At 47.5% G+C, this 21,481-nt stretch overlaps 1 protein-coding gene across 1 annotated transcript in view; it reads right to left on the bottom strand.

The window, feature by feature from the left end:
- Positions 1-9,569: 9,569 nt before the first annotated feature.
- Positions 9,570-21,481, bottom strand: part of ABLIM3 (actin binding LIM protein family member 3) — a 101,131-nt gene continuing 89,219 nt past the window's right edge. Inside the window, 8 exon segments of the mRNA XM_081135333.1 lie at positions 9,570-11,687; positions 14,316-14,392; positions 14,395-14,396; positions 15,646-15,710; positions 17,438-17,496; positions 18,074-18,103; positions 19,240-19,387; positions 20,632-20,696. Coding sequence (XP_080991459.1) covers positions 11,574-11,687; positions 14,316-14,392; positions 14,395-14,396; positions 15,646-15,710; positions 17,438-17,496; positions 18,074-18,103; positions 19,240-19,387; positions 20,632-20,696 — 560 coding nt within the window. The 3' untranslated portion in view covers positions 9,570-11,573.

The following is a 21,481-nucleotide window of genomic DNA, read 5'->3' as shown; positions in this document are numbered from 1 at the left end:
CTCCCTTCCGCAGGCCCGCACGCCCCTCCCGCTTAGGCAGGGAGGGCTCACTTTCCGGTTGCTGCGCTTTCGTTCCCGCGCCACGCGTCCTACTCCAGCCCGAACCAAGGCGGTGTTCAGCTCTGCTTGCTCTCCGTTAGTGATGGGGGGCTCACTATATCGTATCTCCTAGCCCACGTCGTCTTCATTTTGCCGGAGACCATTAGAGCGCGCCCCCCCCCCCCATGGTATCAAAACCTCTCTTTGCAGCTGCCACCCATTTCCTGGCTTTGGGTTTATCGTTTTCAGTCGACAGGTCTTTCCTGAGCAGCTTCTAGTGCCAGACAGTGGACCAGGTGCTATGCTGGTGTCAGTAATGGTGTGAAAGAGGAGTGAAGTAATAATAATTAAACAACACCTTATGCAAAGGCAGAGAGACAAGGAAGGGCCTGAGAAAGAGCATCCTGCACTTTACTGGACCGGGAATTTTTTCTCCATTGCTTTTATGGGCAGGTTGAAATTAACGTTGGCTTTGCAAAATTGCATGGGCAGTTTGTTTAGTGTGCCTGTGAGCACTCAGAGGAAATGTGGTGTAGTGAAAAACAACAACAATGGGATTTGAGTCTGAAACATGTGTGAGCTCTTGCTCTACTACTTTCTAAATATATAATATTCAGCCTATGAGGCTTGCTTGCTCATCTGTCCTGGGGGAAACCTCATACTGAACTCACAAGACTGTTCTCAGGGCAAATGAAATGATACAAACCCACTTTCTAAACCATAAATAGTTATAAAAATGTGAGCCATTATTATTTCCAAGTTCCTCTTTGTTCCTGCCCACTTTTCCAATTTGAAAAGGTCAGTTTAAATTCTAAAGTTGACAACCAACAATTTAGAAGTGGATGAAGTTCCAAAAGTTCACTGTTTGAACTCTGAAATACTTGGAATTAAGGCTATAAATTGTAGTTAGTTCTCAGGCTAGTCCGTTAATACTTTTAAAAACATAATATTTCACTTGAAATAATTTTTAAAATAGAGATCATAACTATTGCAGAAACTCATGGAGGCTTGGGTAGATTAACTCCCAGCAACTTTCAGGAACTTTGGAGGTTTATCAGAGAATTGGAAAAGTAAAGTCAAAAAGGCTAAGAAGGATTTATATGTATCTGTAGAAGAATCTGTGGGATGGATTAACTGAACCGTGATCTGGAAAAGATGTAAAAACCGGAGAACACTGTATCTGTGCACAGTTCTAAGGATTAACAAAAAGAAGTTGCCCTGAAGGTATAGTGGTTCTGGTTTAGATAATTACCCAATGTCCACTGGGTGGCACTGTTGACTAAGTTGACTACAGCTTGGTTGTCAGGAAAACTGAATGCAGGATGAGGAAGCTGGCTGGCTACGTGTGGGTTTTGGATGAGGAATAATTACATATTTTTTCTGTACTTTTCCTTTAATGAAGTCTAGAGTAACCCTAAAAGCTATACCCACTTTTCATCAAATTCACTTAGGAATATTTATTGCACACTGTGTAAGTTTCTTTTGGGAGAACTAACACTAGGTAGGAATAATCTCTTCAAGGAATCTACAATCTAGGAAATAAATACATACAAAATAATTTATTTACAAATTATTATGTGTGAAGCACCAGAGTAGAGATAAAGTGCTTTTTGAGTCCATCAAGACAAAGCAAGAATTTCTTACTGATTATGGTGACAGTACTAGAACACAGACATTTGGGTGGGCCTGCATTGAGGAGATAACATTACAGGCAGAGAAAACAGTAAGAACAAAGACATAGAGATAGAAAACTGCAGGATATGTCTGCCACACCGTTTGGTTTGGCTGGACTGTGGGGTGTCCAGTGGGAAGCACAGGGAGAGGGTGGAGAGGCAGTCTCTAGATGCCTGGCTTTCTCTCCTTCCCATTTCCCTGTTAGAGTACAGCTGTCTGGAAAGGATTTTTAGGATCTGCCTCATAGCTTCGCTTTCCTTCTTGCTCAGCACCAAGTCTTCCAGGTTCGCCTGGTGCTTGTCTAAAGAATTCTGTGTGAAGAACTTCTGCTCAGTAAAAATGGTATCAAATTCGGTCCCTGGGAACAATACCAGGAAGAAAGCTTTCAACTCCCTCATTCTGCCAGTCTTGTGAAAACAAATGATACTCTCCAGTCTCATTCTTAGCTTATCAGGTGGAACTGGGAAGCCCTGGGAAAGGAAAATTTGGAGGCTAAAGGTTCTCTGTCCCAGTGAGAGAAACATACTCTCTCCTTCTGTCTTGTCACTTGCCCCCAGGTCTGCTTCCACCCTGGCCACCAGAGTGACCATTCCATGTTCCTAATCAGATCCCCCCTAAAATATGTGATGGCTACCTCTTGCCTTCAGTGTAGAATCCAAATTCCTTATATGGTATCTAGGGTGCCTTCTTCACTGAGCCCCTCAGAGGAGACAAGCATTGATCTCAGGAGACGTTGGGAAGAGGAAGAAAAACCACAGGTTAGGGGTTCAAATCTGAATTTTTTTAGCTTACTCTGTCACTGTGTGACTCTCAGTTCTTCCATTGGGCCATCAGTATAGAATTTCCTACTTACTTCTCTCCTTACCTCTCCCTGGCCCCCGGATTGCAGACAGTGCAGGGGTGGGTGCTGTGTCTTATTGCTAGATCCTTAGCGCAGTGCCTGGCACCTAGTAAGTATCTTGTGGAGTTAGTGAGTAAATGCTCAAGCACTCAAGAGGCTTCTATGGATGCATGTGTCATGGGGTGGAGAGGGTCATTTAGCCTCTGGGATTGTTTATTTGCTTATTTATTTGCAGAGGGAAATGACATTGCAATGAGGTGTTCTGAGAGCAGTGCTTTTGTGCTTTCCACCCTCATTGCATGCTATTGTAGACATGCAGCCCAGCTCATGGGGCTTCTCCTCAGCTCAGGCCCCCTCTCCTGAGCTCCTTTGTGTAGGGTGAGCCCCAGAGCCCCTTACTCGAATGTCTGCTCAATGCTGGTTCTTGGATGAAAACCTCTCTTGTTCCACTCAGCACAATGTTGCCATTATAACCCTATCCAGGGAAATGACACATGCTTGCTAGTCCACCCTGGGCCCCGGAAAGCAGATAGAGATCTGAGTGGCAGCTGCTGGGGGAAAGAGAGTTCCAGAGATGGATGAAAGCTCCTCCTTTTGTCGTACCTTCAGTTTCTGTTCAGGGCAGGGGCTCCTACCTGCACCCAGGATGCAGGGCTTAGCCTCAGTAGTCAACAGAGCCCAGCGCACTGGTTGTATCTGGAGGCAAAGGAGCTTTTTAAATGCCCAAATGCTGCACGAAGCCCACCCCCTCCTTTTGGGCCCTTCCTCCAGAAAAGAGCACGCTTGGTTCCTTAAATGAGGCTCACAGACTGAAATGCTATAGGGCCAGGCAGGGGAGGTGTGTGTGAGCTGGCCATGGGAGCACTGGGGGTAGTGGCAAAGCAGGACCCCTTGTCTCAGCTGAGAGGCCAGTGGCCAGCACCCTGGGCCATTGTGGCCAGTGGGAGCATGGGCCCGAAGTGGCCAGATGCTCAGACTTTTCAGAAGAATCCATAAATCCAGATTTTAGTCTAAAATCTCTTTTGATGTAGAAATGTTGGTAACTAATACCAGTTGATTAAAAATATTGTAAGAGCCAACTAAAACACCCCTGTGGGCTAAATCTGGCCTATAGCCTCCCCATGTGGAACCCTGAGGGAAATTGTGGACCCAGGAAGAGTTCTTGGGAGTCTGTCCAGCTGAGTGCCTCCACCCTGAGGGCTGAGGTGATGCCCAACCCTTAACAGTACAGCACGGACTAGCTCTCTTCTGAAAGGCTGAGCTGCATGCCCATCTTCACCTCTAGGCATCAGGCTGACACCAGGGTACAGAGATCCAAAGTGAATTTCTTAAATCTGAAACTAGAAAAGCTTTAGATCTGAGAGGAGCCTGAGAGATTAGCCCATCTGGTGCTTTCATTTGTCAGATGAGGAGACTGAGGCCAACAGAGGAAGTCTTGCCTGAAATCACACAAGACCTTAGGGGTAAAACCAAGAGTAGTGCCCAGGGCTCTAGACTCAATGACACCAGAACCTCACTCCTGCCCCTACAATGTCACTCTCTTCAGTTTCTGGGACACAAAGAGCATGACTTTGCAACTAGGTAGATCTGAGTTTGATACCCAGTTAAGAGCACAATCTTCAATCTCTCTGAACCCCAGATGCTTCATCTAAAAATTGGGGCTAATAGCACTTCCCTCACATGGTGATTGTGAGGCTTAAATTTGGCATGTATACATGTAGAGTGCTTGGTGCCTTGCCTGGCCCAGAGGAAGCTCCCTCCAAATCCCTCTGTTTAGAGAGTTGTTGTGCAGTGGTCAAGTATGTGGGCTTTGGGCCGAGACATCCCTGAGTCCCTGAGTTCAAGTTCAGACTGTGCCGCCTACAGCTGTGAAACCTTGAATGAACTACTTATCAAAGGCTCAGTTTCCTCACCTGTAAAATGAGGATAAAAGAGATGCCCGGAGGATTAAATTAGACCTGTTAAGCACTTAGTGCAGGGCCTGGCCCACGGTCAGAAGTGTAAGTTATTACTGTAATCACAGTGCATTTCCTCTGAAGACATCAGATGCTTAAGGAATTGTTGAGGGCTACTGAAGTCCCAGCCACACACCCAGTCTGCCCCCTGCAGGGTACTTTTTGTAAATAAAACCATTAGATTCTGCCAGGTTCCCCCTTCTCTGCAGGAACACTTGATTATGTTATTATTTTGTCAGAAGGACACATTGCTTGGGACAATTTCTCCGGATCCAAGTGGGCAAGACTCTGTGTTAGAGACGCTGTCACACTTCTTTTGTATGACAATAAATTCTTTATCCACACGAGGGCTTTGAGTACAAAAAAGCCCTTGGGCCCAAGCCCTACATGCACTTTTCAGTGACTGACCGAGGCAGATTTTGACCCCTTCATGTATATTCGCTTGGCTGCTCTGGTGAGTCTTACCTCCCATCCCATGATCCCTCAGGGTCAGATGCCTGCACTATTTAAACTGTCATCACTCCCCCTCACACAGACAGCAAAGGTGTGTATGTGAGACTCCACTGTCAGTGTTAATTCACTCTGGAAGCCCGTGTGTTTTTCATGACTCCTTTGTTGGCAAGTGATGGAATCACAGCTCAAAGCAGCTTAAACAAAAAGGGACTTTATTTGCTCTGAGGGTATCGAGGGAGTTGAAGAGGCAAAGTTGGCTTTAAGGCAAGCTCAGATGGCCAGAAATGCAAACAGAGCAGTTGCTGCTTTCTCTCAGTCTCCCACCTTCCTCTGTTGAGTCTTCATCGTCACACTGCCTGGTCTCTTCCAACCTGGCAAAGAAGGCCTCGCTGCTGCAGGTCTGCACGCCTTGGTAGCAGAGATTGCCTGTGACAAAGGCATGCCTCTCTCCCTGTAGTTCCAGCACCTGCCCAGATGGGGCACTGGCAGTCTGGGTAAACCACCTGACCTAAGAAAGAGGGAGATGCTGTGGGGTCATAGGCACACCTCCCCTGCAGCTGGGTACTGTCCCTGAAGCACATCATTCCATCCTTACCACCCTATGAAATAGTGCTTTTATTCCTATTTGCAAGTTTTAGCTAAATGCATGTGTTGTATTAATTTGCTAGGGTTGTCATAACAATACCACAGACTGGGTGGCTTAAACAGTGGACATTTATTTTCTGACAGTTCTGGAGGCTGGAAGTCCAAGAGCAAGTGTTAGCAGGGTTGGTTTCCTTTGAGGCCTCTCTTCTTGCTTTGCAGATGGCTGCACTCTTGCTGCCTCTTCACGTGGTCTTTCCTCTGTGCATACACCCCTGGCGTCTCTCCCTGTGCCCTAATCTCCTGGGCATAGGACCTCACTCAAATTGGATTAAGGCCTACCCTGGTAGCCTCATTTTAACTTAATCACGCCTTTAAAGGCCCTATTTCCAAATACAGCCACATTCTGAGGTAATGGGGGTTAGGGCTTCAACATACGGATTTATTTTAGGGGAGGGGGCACATTTCAACCTATAACCTGTGCCTGGTAAACGTTGAGGCTGAGTCCAGCCATGGTGCTATAACGTCCCTGCCGAAGCTCATGGAGGTGCCTACAGAGGCAAAGGTTTTACCACCCAGAGCAGCCGGGGAAGACACTCTGTCCAGTGAAAACCTTAGCAAGGTCCAGGGACTTCCTGTTTGCATGATGCCCCAGGACCAACCAGTGATACATGATAATCTTGGCTCCCTGAGGTGGACGGGGTTAACCAGACCCTGTTTGATTGTCAGAGTAGCTTGTGTTTTCTCTCCAAGGCACCTTCCACTAGTTTTCCCTTTGGCTCCCCAAAGGCCAGTCGTCATTAAGAAATTGAGGGAATACACATCTCTTCTTTTTCCACTTCTATCAAAGAGAACAGTGTTTCCTGAAGTATGGAATTCTCCAGACTATTGGTGAAGATGTGAGATAAACGCAGATGTTACACAGGCCAACATATGTAAAGATTTGATGACTTTGTCTGAATTTGTATCAAAAACATAGAACCAGTCCTTACAAACCCATAATTTCAATGATGTTGCTTAAAATAGAAATATCGGGTATGAGTTATTTGAAAGAAAAGTGTTATATAAGTAGCACTGAGTAAATAAATAAATTTTATGAATATTATGAGGGTGGTATTTGAATGACTGAGATTTGGAAAACACTGGGGTAGTTCTCCTTGAGAAAGAAGCACTTTCAGTCATGGGCATAGATGTCACTTGACTTTTTTGACCTGATTCATCTGCACACCTGGCCCTAATTTGCCTTGAGGACTAGCCACGGGGGTGACTGCAGGCCTGGATTTCTCTTGCCTGTATCCCTCTCTGTGCCCATTGGACCAGGCCCAGTGAAGAGACAAGTAGGCCCTGGAGTAGTAGTGAGAGGCTGGCCCTCATCTTCACAGCTTCTGGGTTTTATTTATTTAAAAGAGCCTCAAGCTAGGGCTTCTGAATGGCTTGGCAGCAGCTTATAGCTGTGTATGAAAAAGCAGGTGTTTATCACTGTGTAGTCAAGGTTTTTAGCAGCTCGAAGTCTGATGTGGAATGAAGCATTTAAAACTTAATTCCACATGGGGCATTAACAGAGTTGGCAAAGTTCTGCCATACTAATTGCTATGGACTTTAGCAGTGCTTTGTTCTCCTTAAATTTTAAGCCTGTCTGCTCCACGTTTGGCTCTGTTCAGTGGCTAGCTGCAGCTGCTGACACCTTCTACAGCCGGTCCCCACGTTTCTGCGCCAGGTGCCCGATGCGGATGAGCGGCCCCAGGCACAGTGGAACTGGCTGCTAGTCTTGATCTGTTCAAACGCTCAGTGGGCCTGTTTCCTTGGCTACAAAACGTGGCCACAGTATTGACATTACACTCTAACCTCCTGTGATTTCTGCGCCCCCTCCCCCAATTGTGTTCTGCTTTATTAATGTAAGATTGCCCCCCAGTGTCCAAAAAGGTTATATGCATGGGGAAAGGGCTCCTTTCTAGAACTTCATTAAGCCTGACACAAAATGCTGGTGTGTTTGTCCATGAAAGGATGATAGTTTAGAACAGTGCTTTTCAAACTTCACTGTGTATGTCATTAAAATATGAATGATTATTATCTTATTAAAATGCAGAGACAGATTGCGTAAGTTGGGAATGGGACATGAGATACAACAATTCTTACAAGCTCCCAGGTGACTCCAGTGCTGCTGGTTGGGGAGTACACTTTAGTTGCAAGGCTGAGAGTGATTCTCCCTGCATCAGGTATATTAACAACCACAATGCAAGCCAGACAATCTCCACAAAGTCTGAATGAATAAGAGGTGTTCTTTTAGACCCTCTGCATGTTCCAGCACCTGCTTGCCTTTCACTTCTTCTAATCTCACTCTCCCCTTCACTTGTTTCACTTATTCTACTCTGTCCTCACTGGCACTTTTAGTTTCTTAAATACATCAAGCTCGTACCCACCCCAGTGCCTTTGCACATGTTCTCTATGCCTAGAGTACTCCCACCCCCACTTATCCCTTTTCACCCTTAAGTAAATGTATGAAGTGAATTCCTTTCTGCTCCTCTCTCTGGCACCCTATTTGTTGTCTCTGTAGCAGTTATCTTCTTGTACCATCTCTTTGTTTACTTATTTACAGTCTGTTTTCTCCTCTAGACAGGTACTACACAAGAGCTCACACCTGCCTTACACATTCCAGGATCCTTCTGCTCCTGCCTGGCAGCATATACTCAATAAGTAAATATTTGTTGGGTGCATGTATAGGCAGGGAGCAAAGTAACATTCTTGAGTATCCTTTTGCACATTTGAGCCACCTGTCTGGAGGGGCTGCTGCAGGGATGATACTTAGAAGAATCACAGAATGAGAGGTCAGGAAAGGAGCCATTTTTGAACCACATTTCATCTTCAGAGATGTCAAGATATGAAGAAAATGTGTATCTTAGAATAGATGAAATATGAGAAGTCTACATTTCTTAAACAGTTTTGTCAAAGTAGTTTATGAATCATTGGATTAAACAAAGTTACTGTAGGACTTTGCAGACTTTTGGCAGTGTGCATTGTGAGTCTTTAAGGGGGGAGGGGGGAGACAGTAGCTGTGGCAGAGACACTGTGATTCACTTACCCTGAGGCTATTCCTGGTCTGCCCTGCTTCTCTTTGTCAGCAAGATGCCTGCCTCCTACCAGAGAGGCTGAAAATGCCAAATGCTCAGTTTCCCAGCCTTCTTTGCAACAAGGTCACGGGTCTATTCCCTAGTTCTGGCCAGTGGGACCTGGAGAGCAGTCTACTGAGGAGTTCTGGGAAGGTCTTTCTGATTAAAAGAGACACACAAAGGGAAATGTCTTTCCTGTTTTTTGATGTGGCTGAATGAGAACATGACGGCTGGAGTCACAGAGGACACAAGCCAATGTGCTGATGGTAAAGAGATGCAAAAAGCCCTGGGCTCCTCCTGGTGGAGTCACTGAGCTGCCTAATTGACTAGCCCTGCACCGTGGACTTCTGGCTGTGCAAGACAATGTGTGTTCTCATTGTTTAAGGCACTCCTAAGAAGGTACTCTTTACATGGAGCTGAAAACATCCTGACTGATAAGAGTGGATAGATAAGCTGGTCTCTCCAGGCAGGCAGCTGGAATGGTTCCTGGCTCTACCACAGTAATTAGGCACCCTCTTCAAAGCTGTTTCCTCATCTGGGAGACAGAGATAAGAATAAAGGCTACCTCTGGGGTTGTTACAGAGGCTTAAGTGAGATGGTGGATGTAAAGTCCTCAGCGAAGAACCTGGCTCATTACTAGTACTTACTAATGAGGAACTATTACTACTATTATTATTTTTGATCACAAAATCTTATCTGGACCATCCTCTACCATCTTACAGGACCCCATGTTCCGCAGGAACCAATCTGGGTGATGCTTACCTTATCAAATTTTCTTATTTTATAGAAGGAGAACTAAGGCCAAGGCAGAGCTGCTCTCTAGACTCTTTTATTTTGAAAAAAAAAATGTGCATGGCCCAGCCTCTTCCCATGTCACTCATTTCCACTCCCACTACAAACGACAGAAGGACACAGGTCTGGGTTGAAATCATGTGCCTTTATGGGAAACAAAAATATCCAACAATAACAAAAGCCCTTCAAATCTTGCCAAGTTCTCAACCAGTGATAATGAGGCAGTTTCAATGATTGCATCTGGCTGGGGACATTTCTAAAGGGTCAGGAGAGTTGAAAGACATTGGCCATAAAGAGAAGTAACAGAGAGGGTTGATATTTTAAATAAGAGCATATTAGACCTCCCTTCCGGCCCCTCATGCTTTCACCCTTTCAAGTTACAGCCTCCTCCCGGTTTACAAAGATACTTCCCTAACTTCGCTCAAATGCAGCCTCCTCTAGAATGCTCTCCTTCGTCTGTGCCAACCGCACCTGTCTTTTCAGTAATGCCTCAAACATTTTCTCATGCATCCCCCATCACTTCCGCCTTACATCCGTCACATTTGAGTATGTGCCTTATGATACCCATTGATAGTAGGCACATCCTCAGACCAGGGCCCATGCTGATCGTCCCAGTGTTCCCACCTCCCTCCCCCGTTCAGTGCTCAGTATACAGCGAGTGCTCAGCATCAGCAGGTGCTCAGTGAGGGTGTGTTGAGTTGAAGCCAGTTCTACATGCCACTTCATATCACCAGCCTCTTGAGAGTCCTAATTGTCATTTCCACATATTCATCCTTCCTCCAAGACCTCAAAATTGCCTGACTCAAGGCATCTCCAGGAAGGAACAGACCCCACCAAACATCACCAACTCAGAGTAGAAGGTCTGGAAAGGGGAGGAGAGAAGGCTAAGCATTCACCCCCCATTCCAGAAAGGGGCAGAAGAAGCAGCCACTGGGGGAATCCAGGAGGATCGAGACTGGTGTGGGCAGTGCTTCATTCTGGAATCTCATAAGCAGCCATTTTTGGAAAGTTTCCCCTATAAAACTCGGCAAACTTTGTAGTGGGAGTCAGGGCCTGGTGGGTTACCTGGCCCAGGACCAGCAGGCATAGACCAGGAACCTTTCTTTGGAACATGGCCTATATTCCCTTGAGAGAGATGTTAGAGGTTGTCTGTCTAGTTGTTCGGTTAGAGCTATGGTGGGAATGTTAGCCTCGTGGTGTGTTGAGTTGTCAGGCACATAGATTGTAGTAAGGCTGAAGAACACAGGCTGCAATAACAGGCCTCTCCTTCAAAGGGGGAGGGTCAGGAGGTGCTGGGAGCAGTGAGGGAGAGGGCAGGTCCCAAAAGGTCCCGCAGCTCCAGCTCTAATAGGCGTCCTGCTCTGTCTCCCTCTCCCTCTCCTGGCTCCCATTCCTCCCCTCTGGTTCTCCATGTAGGGCCAGGCAAAGGGGCCAGTTGGAAGTGGTGGAAGAAAAGGCAGTACCTCTTCTTTTCCTACTGTGAGTCATAGATTTGGACCAAGGAGAGGTTGAGGTCAAGGACAGAGGGAGGACTGAAGAGCTGAGGGGAGGCCAAGGCCCCTGCCACTTCCTCCTACTGCTGTAAGGAGTAGATCCGAGGCCCACACTTCTAATTGCCTCACCCTCAGACAGCTCCTAATTGTGGGTGATGAGAAAATTCTACAAGGGCTCTCAAAGGTGCTCAGTGACTCTGTGCGATCACTGTGGATCCTCCCATGGGAGGGCCCCTCTGGGGCCAATAAGATGTGGAAACAGCATGGTCAGCCTCCAGCCTTGAGACTGGGAAAAGAGCCAAGAAACAGAGAGAAGAGACTTCTTCAGGCACCTCCTTTAGGAAAGAGAGTTGAATCTTGGGGGACTCAAGTTAGGACAGATGTTTCAGTATAAAAAGGATCCCCAGTAAAAGGATGGGCATCCCCTCAAATCCCTTCCCAAACCCCATTGCATTTAGAAAAGAGAAAGTAAGGAGCATAAAAATATCTTGATGACGTGGGCTTGCCTGACAGTACAGAAAAGCAAGTCTCATGGCAGGCAGTGTGTCCCATTACACAGGAGGATTATACCGAGCTTCAGTATAGAGATTTTACATATATCTTTATATAAATGCATATATATTTATAGAGCCTCTGTCTAGAACAGCCGGGCTTGCTTCTTCAGTTCATTCCTCTTCCAGAGGGCCAGCCGGTCAAACTCAGAGATGGTCATGCCGAAGACTTGGTAGAACTCTTCCTGGGACAGGTGGCGCTAAAAGGAAGTGGGAGGGGACAGAGAGGAAACAGCTTGAGGATGTGAGGTGTAGGCTGGGGGCACATGGAGGCAGGAGCGGTCACTGTGTTTCCTTTGGATGTGCTGTGCCCGGAATGGCGTCGGACCCACAGAAGGTGTGTGATGAATATGTGTTGAATGGATAAATGCATGAATGAATGTTTCATCGGAGGGACCTCTGGAGCTGGTCTGGCTAGAGAGGCTGCCCCTGCTCAGGATTCAGGTGGGACTTATGCTTCACCTAAGTGTCCCTGGATGCATCCCGGTTCACGCTACCTTTCTGCATCCCTCTTCATTCATTCATTCTGTGTTCAGGAGTGTGTAGAGATTAATGATACTCCTCTGTCCTTTGGGAGAAAATGGAGGCATAGCCAAGATTTTAGGGTGTATTTCCTCCTATTAATAGTTTTACACATGATTTGGATGGCTGTTCCTCAGGCCAGTCAATGAAAAGGCACTACTGTTCATATTTATCCACCCACTGAAATGTCCTTTCATCTCTTTCTTATATGAAACAAATGTGCCATAAATTGAAACATTGTTCTGCATTCCATGGCAAGCCCCTCACTCCCAACTCCTACCTTCTTCCTGCCTGCTCTCTCTCCATTACAAGCAGTCTTAAAAGTTGACACATTGTCAAAAGCTTTTAGATTTAGAAATATATGACACTTAAAATGTGGCAAAATGTTAACATTTTGTGCATTTAGGTGGGATGTTCATTTTATCCTTGCAACTTTTCTGGAGTTCTGAAATTTTTCAAAATAAAATTTAAAATTGTTTTGAGAGAGAAATATGTGGCCTGAAAATATCCTGCCTGAAAACTTACTGGAATCACTGAGATAATCTGTTAGTAGCAATTATATCAGCTAATTTACTCAGTTCAGTCCACTCCCTGATCTGGTACAGGGGGCTAGGGCAGTGTCTCTAGCCCAGTGCTCTCAGCTCAGGCAACACATTAGAGGTTTCCACGAGTCTCTGAAAAACACTGATGCCTGAGCTCCTTCCCCAGACTGCAATTTAACCGGTCTAGGGTGGAGCCTGTATTGGCATTTTTAAAAAGCTCCCTGGGTGATTCTCATGTTTAGGGAAGGTTGTGTTTCCCTGGTCTGAGCTTCTGGGGCCTTGGAGGATGTAGGAGAGCTAAGGGTCTTCCAGAAAGAGCATTCCCATCCCTTAATGCTGGCGTTCCACGGAGCTGCTGTGGGAGCTGTCCCCTTCAGCACTGGAAGACACTCACTGCCAGACAGTGAAAGGAGGCCCTTGTTAACACGTGGGAGGAATCGTGTGCTTCCTCACTGCTACCCCAACAAGCCAGAGCTGGAAGCACTCACAGAGCTTCCTGAGCACTTGCATTCCCCTCCTACTGCCCCAACCATCTCTCTACTCTGTGTGAATTCCTCTGCAGTTCAGGTGAAGGTGGTTGATATCCTCGACCTGTCCCAAAGAGTGCTGAGCCTCCTCTCTTAGAAGCCTGCATTCAAATTCACAAACATTTCCTGACACCTCTCCCAATCCAGGCCATGTGGTAGATGACAGACGATCTTTGGCAGGCAGAGGAAGTGGATCTGCACACTAGACACTGGGCTGGGGGAGGCTGGAAGAAGAGGTGAGTGACACATCCTGGGGGAGGCTTGGGGCACAGGTATCACTAGAAAGCAGCCCTGAGGAGTGAGGAGGCTGGTGAGATGGGAAAGGCAGTCCAGGGAGAGGCATGGAGAGGCCCTGGAGTAGGAAGGGTAGAGGGTACACCTGCATCAGAAGAGACCAGGGACTGGGACTCCACTCCAGGTATGCTGGACGGCTCGAAAGCCCACTGCCATGCTCAGGTCACCTCTGTGCCTTTATGCTGTTCCCACTGTATGGTGCTCTCCTCCCTCTCTCCATCCATCCTAACCTGCCCACCTTGAAAGTCCAGCCAAATCCTTCCTCTTGGTGGAAGCCTGGTCCTCCAACCCAGCTGTACTGGTCTTCTCTGAATAAGAGCAGTCACACATTGGTGGAGTGCTTACTACTCAGGACAGTGCCTGACTCAGTGCCAAGGGCTCTCTGTGTCTTGTTCACTTGGCAACTTGAGGGAAGCACAACAACCACCCTACTTTATAGAGGAGAGACCTCAGCTTTAGAGAGGTTGTCACTTGGCCAGGCTGCCCACCTAGGGATGGCAAGGTCAGCGTTGGAACTTAGGGAGTCTGAGTCTAGACTTCCTTATGCTTTTAATTCTGCACAGTAAAGCATACTGTGCTTCTGGGGTCCTGGAGGATGCCTCCCCATCCTCCCCATCACAAGCACTGGTTTTCTCTACAATCCTGCATAAAACCAGTGCTGAATTTCTTCTTATCTACAGACCTTGGAGAGTGGGGACCAAATTTAGCTCACCTATGTCTGCAGAAGCATCAACCTCAGATGGGACACACTGTACCTGTGTAGCACAGATGCTAAGTAAATTGAGGAGGCAGCACAGAATATCATGGAACAGTTCTGGGCTAAAGAAGCTGGGCTGGAGCCTTTGCTTTTTCAACAAGCTATGTGACCTCAAAGCCATTCATTTCCCTGGCCCCTCCAGAGTTGGGTGAGACCCAAAGGCTCCTGCTCAGTTTTTATACTTACCTCTAAACGTGTCCGGTCCACATCCTTGGGCAGTCGGTTTCTTCCTCTTGTGGTCACCAGCAGTAGTTCATAAGGGTAGATCTAAGGAGAAAGGATAGGGATAGGGGCTTGCAGGTTGGGTGAGGGCGGTGGGCTTGTCCCTTCAGCCACATTTTGTGTCTGGGCTCCCTCCTCTACCCAAAAAGTGTCAGAGGCTAAAGTCTGGAGGGAGGGCTGGGTCTGCCTTCCCTGGGGTTGCCTGGCAGCCCCAAGACACCTTTTCCCAAAAGGTAAGGCCCCAGAGTCCCCTGATCTGCTAGGGATAAGCTTGGTGGCATTTGGCATTAATGTGGGCACAAGGCCTCCTGAATGCAAATGTCTCATATTTGGTGATTTGAAAGCCTCCAGAAAGTCTCTGAGGCCCACAGGGAACTGTCTACTTTTAGGAGGCAAAGAGTCGTGGGGAAGGATTTAGGGAAAGTGAGCCAAGAAACTGGAAATGCTGGTAGTAAGAGGACCCTGGAGGTTATTTATCGGTGTCCCCTTTCCTGCATAGACAGTGCTGTCAGTCTCCTGCTGGTCCCCAATGCAGCAGTTCCTGGTGTCTCAGAGACCTCCCAGGTCTATGTGTCCCCTTTACCTTGTACTCTGTAGAGAGAAAAGAGACACAAAATGGAAACACATTGGTCTTTGCTTTGCATCACTATACTGGCCCCTGTCTTAGAGACCCTGTGCTTGCTCAGTTCATCCCAAATCAAGGCTGGTAGGAGCACCATGATGGCTGGAGATAGGGGTTGAGTTGATCCAGAGAAATGGTTTTAGGGGGGGAAATGACTTTTGAGATATTTAGAAGAGAAATAAGATGAGTCTAAAGCACAGGGCAAGACCCTCCATCTTCTGGGGGGATCCTCTAAGATTTTATATGAGCTGCCCTCCTGCCTGAGTCTGCATGTAGGAGCTGGTAGAGGCTGGTGGGATAGCCTCATGGCAGACTGCCCACAGCTCATGGAATTTTTGCTGGGAACAACATGCATTTGGCTCTGAGTGTTTCCCTGCACCCACAGCTGGCAGCAACTCCAGCTCAGCAGTACTGGGACAACAGTACTTTGGGCTGGCTCCGGGAATCCAGATGGGACAGATGGCCTGGAGGTCACCCAAGGCCAGGGACTGGAGAGGATGAGGGGTGAGGAGTGGAAAAGGGAGGGACTGGGAAGTGAAAGGGAGTGGGAACTTGGGGTTTGGACAGAGCCCAGCTTGGGGCCCGAGTCTGTAGCAATCTTTTGTTGAGGGTCATGCGACATCTATGAGCAGTGCATCCGAAGTCCCTATGAGCTCCAGGGGAGGCCGGCACTCACCTCGCATGCCCCAGTTGACGGCATTCATGCTGTCGTAGTGGAAGAGGTCTGCGCTGGGTGTCTACAGGGGAGACAGAGCCATTGCTGGCCTGAGGCAAGCTCACCTCTGCCTCCCCGAAGTACTCACCTATGTCCAGAAAATGGACCAGGGTATGTGGGACATGGTGCCCTCGCAGAAGCCTCAGTCTCAAGTTGGGCTAATTTAACTCATTGCCATATCCCTAGTGCCCAGGCCCAGCACATAATAAGCACTCAATAAATATTCATTTATTGGTGAATTACATCTCCTGCTTTCTTTCATGAGCTCTGCACTGGCAACCCTATTTAAAAATGCAAGTTGCCCTCTCCTCAAATACCCAATCTGCCTTATCCTGCTCAACATTCCCCCCTTTTCCCCACTGAACTTATTACCTTCTACATTCTATATAATTCGACTTGTTTACTATTTACTACCTACTTTCTGTTTCTCCTAAGAATGGAAGCTCCAGGGGAATGGGTTTTTGTCTGGCTTGGTCACTGATGTATTCCATGCACTTGGAGTGGTGCCTGGGGTATATAAAATACTTTTTAATAAATAACTGTCATGTGAATGAATGTCCAGGCTCCGAGCTTGTAGAAGACAGGCCTGTGTGTCCTTCAGCAGGACAGGTTGATTAACAGCAGCTGTCAGTCTCTGGTACAGCTCAGATCCCTTTCATATGCTTGACCCTGAAATAGTCTAAGGGGTCTATGGCTTCTACTTCTGCTCTTCTGTAGTCTCTGGTCCACACAGCAGTGGAGGGATCCCTTTACAATTCTGAGTCAGGTCACACAGCACAGTTACTGGGAACCCTCTGAAGTCCTTACCAGCGTGCAAGGCTCTACTGACATCCCTGTTGGGTTTCATTTCCATGCTCACTCCATGCCAGCCCCGTGTCCTCCCCTCCCAGGGCCTCTGACACTGTGCTTTCTTCTATCTGGATGGCTCTTGCTGGTCTTCAAGCAGTGAGGTCCCTCTGTGCCCCCAGGCCTGGCTTAAATCCATCCCTCTCTGGCTGCCTTCTCTCCCTACCCCCATGTCTGAGTTCCATCTTAGCACTTATGATCGCTTGACTGCAAATCCTACCTTTACTTGCTGGTTGTCTGTCTCCCCAGCTAGAACTCAAGCTCCCTGGGAGCAGCAACTTTATTCACTACAGGACCCCCAGCACCTAGAACAGTGCCTGGCACTTAGTAGGTGCTCAGTTAATAAACATCTATCTCAATATCCCTGCTTTCCCCCATCACCTGTCCAGTCACACAGCCTCCCCTCTTGCTAACAAGATATATTTTTTATTCCCTTTAGGTCCTTAAACCAACTCACTGATCCTGTGAAGGTTTTATGTTGCAGGCCATCAAAGAGCTCAGAGGGCTCCAAGGCATGTCAGGCAAGTGGAGCAGGCGGTCAGGTGCGGGCCATGGGCTTGACTCTTAGCCCTACACTTACTGGGTGTGAGAGCCTGAGCAAGTCACCCCACCCCTCCATGCCTCCATAGTAACCACCTCACAGGGTAAACGAGTTATTGCTCGTAAAGTGCTCAGCACAGTGCCAGGCATTCGCCAGCTTTGCCCACGAGGACTCCTTTTCACATAGGGCTCACTGGGAGGAGAGCAATCATTGCCTTTGGGTTCCTTCAGTTAATCCTCCTCTAGCCCCAAGGCCTTTGTTCAGATTCCGTCCCTAAGGAATCACCATAAGCACCACAGCAATGAGCTAGTGCTGGACTTGCCATCATCGTGGGGGCAATGTCCCTGCATATCCTCTCTTACCCTGTGCAGCCCATTTCTTCTGTAGGCAGGCAGGGAGGCAGACTTGGAGATGAGGGGATCTGAAAAGAAGAAGCAAAACAATTACTAGGGGGCCAAGCCGGGGACCCCTCTCCCTGAGCTCATTTGGCTGCAAATGGCCAATATTACTCCCCAACCCTGGGGCAAAGAGGCCATAGCCAGAGGCCAACAGCCCCTTCCACTGCTCTCCAGGCTTGCAGTTAACCATCTTAAGGGATCTCACCCTGGCAGAATTCTAGGCCCACCCGAAGCACCCACTCACATGGTCTTCTGGCCTTGTCCTGCACACATCTAGCCTCTTATGATGGACTCCTGTCCTGACACAGGGTGGCTCTGGACAAAGGCCCTGGAATTGGTGGTGAGCTCAGAACCCAGACAGGCAAGCGCTCACATGGGTGGGAGAGGTGCATACTCTTTCTCTCCCTCTGGGAGCTATTAGGCATGTCAACCCTGGTTCTGGAACCAAAAATTGAAGCCCACCAGCTGACAAATACAATGGGGTGGACTATTTGAGAGGAGCACTGTGTTGGGACATCACAGCTATGGGGAATCTGCAGCTGACTCAGCTCTGGCCCTCACAGGATACCATGGGATAGAGGCAGGATGGGCAGAACATACCACTGTCAGCCAGGTAGTGGGACCGAGGGGCTGCAAGAGAGAAAAGCCAGAGATCAGTGTTCAGAGACATAGTGGACAGTTCATGGGGCAAACAGACATAACTCCCATACCTGGGGCGCCCTGGCTGGAGGGGAGGAGGGACCTCATTCACTACCTCCTTTCCCACTGGTCAGTTTCCAATTGTACTTGTACCCCATCCTCTCCCCCCCCCCCCCCCAGCTCCTAGCCCAGCACCTGGTGCGTAGCAGGTGCTCTGTGATATTTGCTGCGCAGACGCCATTGAATGGAGTTGAATTTTGAGCAGTATTGGTGGTGCCCACAGGCAGGGGTTAAAAACAGTGCCCCTCAGTGGTCAAATAGGGAACTATCCTGGCTCTGCCATTAGTAGATACATAACTTCTACAAGTTACCTAATCATGCTTCAGTTTTCTCATCTGTAAAATGGGGAGGGAGTGTCTCCTTTATAGGGTGATTGTAAAGAATATATGGCATAATACAGAAAGGTACTAGCACAGTGCCTGACACATACAAAACACTGAATAAAACTGGCTTTATCATCATTACCACCAACATCTTTAATCTCATCTAGAGGCAGGGTGATTATCCTTGATTAGGTTACTATCCATCAAGCATTGACCTGTATTCACAAGTATTCACATTAAGTATTCACAAGTATATCAAGATGATTATTCTTGACAAGGTATCTAGGTATCTATCAAGTATTGACTTGAGACAGGATTTCCTGGCAGGACTGACTCCCACAGGGGTAAGAAAGAGAGGAGGCAGACAGAGCATGTGTGTGTCCAGGAACAGGGATGGTATTACAGTGAGGGACACTTAGGGCAAAGTGCTTGAACCAATTCTCTGCTTGTTTACCTCCAGTGATAGGCTGCTCACTACATCAAGAGGTAGCCCCTTACATCTTTGAGCCATTCAGATGATTAGAAGATGTTTTTGTTTAGATTGAACTTGGTTGAAAGTCATTGCTTTAGATACCCCAAGAAGCAGAAGTGACTGCTCAGGGCAGAGCATGGTCTTACTTAGTGCCCCACACAGCCCCTTGCAAAGTCTGTATTCTAGAACCAGGTGAGACTATAGGAGTTCAAATTCATTGATGGAGCAGGGGGAAAAAGCCCCCACTGGCAGGCCTCCAGAGCAGCACTTACAGCCATTGAGGGACATGTCATAGCCAGCTGTGTGTAGAGCCTCCCGGCTGCTGGTGGAGCTCCTGGGTGGGGTCCAGGGATCTGCATAGGAGCTGGACCGGGCCTTCATCTCCTCTTTCAGAATCAGCCGGCCAATTCCGCTCTGGAGCTGGGAGTCAGGGGAGAAGCAATATGAAGTTAGAAGGAAGCTAGAAACACTGAGATAGAACAGGCTTGAAAACAGCTGAGTGATTAGACTCTCTATAGTGAACTGTTGTCATTTTTGCCTTCCCAGTGTCCCTCCATCCTTGCAGCATCCATATTTTCTTTTGGGACTTCATCTCAAAGTCCTGTGGTCCTGTGGCCTGGGTGGGACTCTGTTGATGGGCTTAAAAACAAGTCTGGCCAATGACAGGACTGCATTGCCCTGGCCATAGTGATTGGTTCAGTGATGGGCCGATGGCTCCAGCTGGGCCAGTGAGAGCCTTCTCTGGGACTCTCGTTGGAGCTACTGGCGCCCATCTTTTTTTAAAAAAATTTTTTAGAGAGGTGAAATTCACATAATATAAACTTAACCATTTTAAAGTGAACAGTGTAGTGGCATTTAGTACAACCACAACCTCTATCTAGTTAGAAAACATTTATATCACTCCCTAAAAAGACCCTGTACCCATTAAGCAGTCACTCTATTTCCCTCTCCTCCCAATCCCTGGTAATCATCAATCTATGTTCTGTTTTTATGGATTTACCTGTTCTGGATATTTCATGTAAACGAGATTGTACAATATGTAGGCTTTTGTGTCTGGTTTCTTTCACTAAGCATAATGGGTTTTTTTGAGGTTTATCAACATCATGGCATGTATCAGTACTTCATTCCTTTTTATGGCTGAATAAAATTCCATTGCATGGATATACCACATTTTTTAATCCATCCATGAGCTGATGGACATTTGAGTTGCTTCCACCTTTTGGCGGTTGTGAATAGTGCTGTTATAAACATGTGTGTACATATATTTGAGTACCAGTTTTCAGTTCTTCTGGGTATATATCTAGAGGTGAAATTGCTGGTTCACATGGTAATTCTACAATAGTGGCACCACTTTCCATTCCCACCAGCAATGCATGAGAGTTGCTAGCACCCACATGCCACTACATGAGAAGAACCTGCCTGAGCATGAGGCCAAGGTAGAGGCAAGCTGGCACAAGAGCAGAGAGACAATTTCCCCATGATAATATTTTGAGCAGCTGGATCTAGTTATAACTGAAGCTAATCCTACCATTTGGCTTTTCAGTTATGCCATTTCTTTATTCCATCAAAAAATGACTTTGAGTTTGGTTTCTGTTACTCGCAAGTGAAAAAATCCTTAGTAACATACTGTTCAATCATCTTGTTCAGTGGTGTGGCCTGCTCACCTTGTGCATGCTGCGGTCAAAATCATCCTCCTCTCCTCCAGACGAGAACCTTCTGGCACGGGGCACTGCCAAAGGACAGCTAGGATTAGCTCCGGCGTGTGCTCCCCACTCAGCCTGCTCAAGGGGCAATAGAGCCTAGACAGGTGGGGGTTTCCTTTATGCGCCACCACTTTCTAGCTGAGTGACCCTGAACAAGTACACTTGTGAACTGCTACTCACCATGGCCTCCCTGTATGGAGATGCCCAGCATCCCTCCCATTCTTGAGCTGTGAGGTACACGTGAAGCTGACTGCCCAAACAGAGCTCATAAGCCTCAGTGTTGGGACTCTGCCTGATGCTGGTGGGAGAGAGAAGTCCTCTTTCTGCCCAGGGGAGGAGGTAAGCCTGGTCTTGCTGGAGCTCCCTGTGCTATGACATGGGCAGAGTCAGCCTGAGAATGGAGCCACCTAACTCAGGGACAGGACAAGTCCTGATGACATTCATTCACATCCAGATCCAGCTGTGCCACACAAAAACTTTCAGTCACATGGCCCAGGAAATCCCTAATTTGGCCTAAGACATTTGGGGTTGTTTTTTTTGTTTGTTTGTATTTTTGTAATTGAAACAGTTTCATCTAAGATTCCTCCCTCCCCCAAAGCCTGCTGGCTGTGTCTTTCCTGACTATACAGCCTCTGAACACTTATTTCTTAGGACATTGGTCACTGTCCACTTTGGGTCATAGCTGTGCTGGTGTCTTATCTCCTTTCGATATGGAAATGTCTTTGACGGTGGGGCAGAGGGTCATCTCAGCTCCTCAGAAGCTTTGCTTCAGTTAGTAAAAGGTGTGTATTAAATCAAAAAGGCACTTGAT

Source organism: Miniopterus schreibersii, assembly GCF_964146895.1.
Source record: "Miniopterus schreibersii genome assembly, chromosome: 4".
Lineage (NCBI taxonomy): Eukaryota > Metazoa > Chordata > Mammalia > Chiroptera > Miniopteridae > Miniopterus > Miniopterus schreibersii.
Note: the sequence above shows the minus strand (reverse complement) of the source record. Positions and strands in the feature narration are given on the sequence as shown.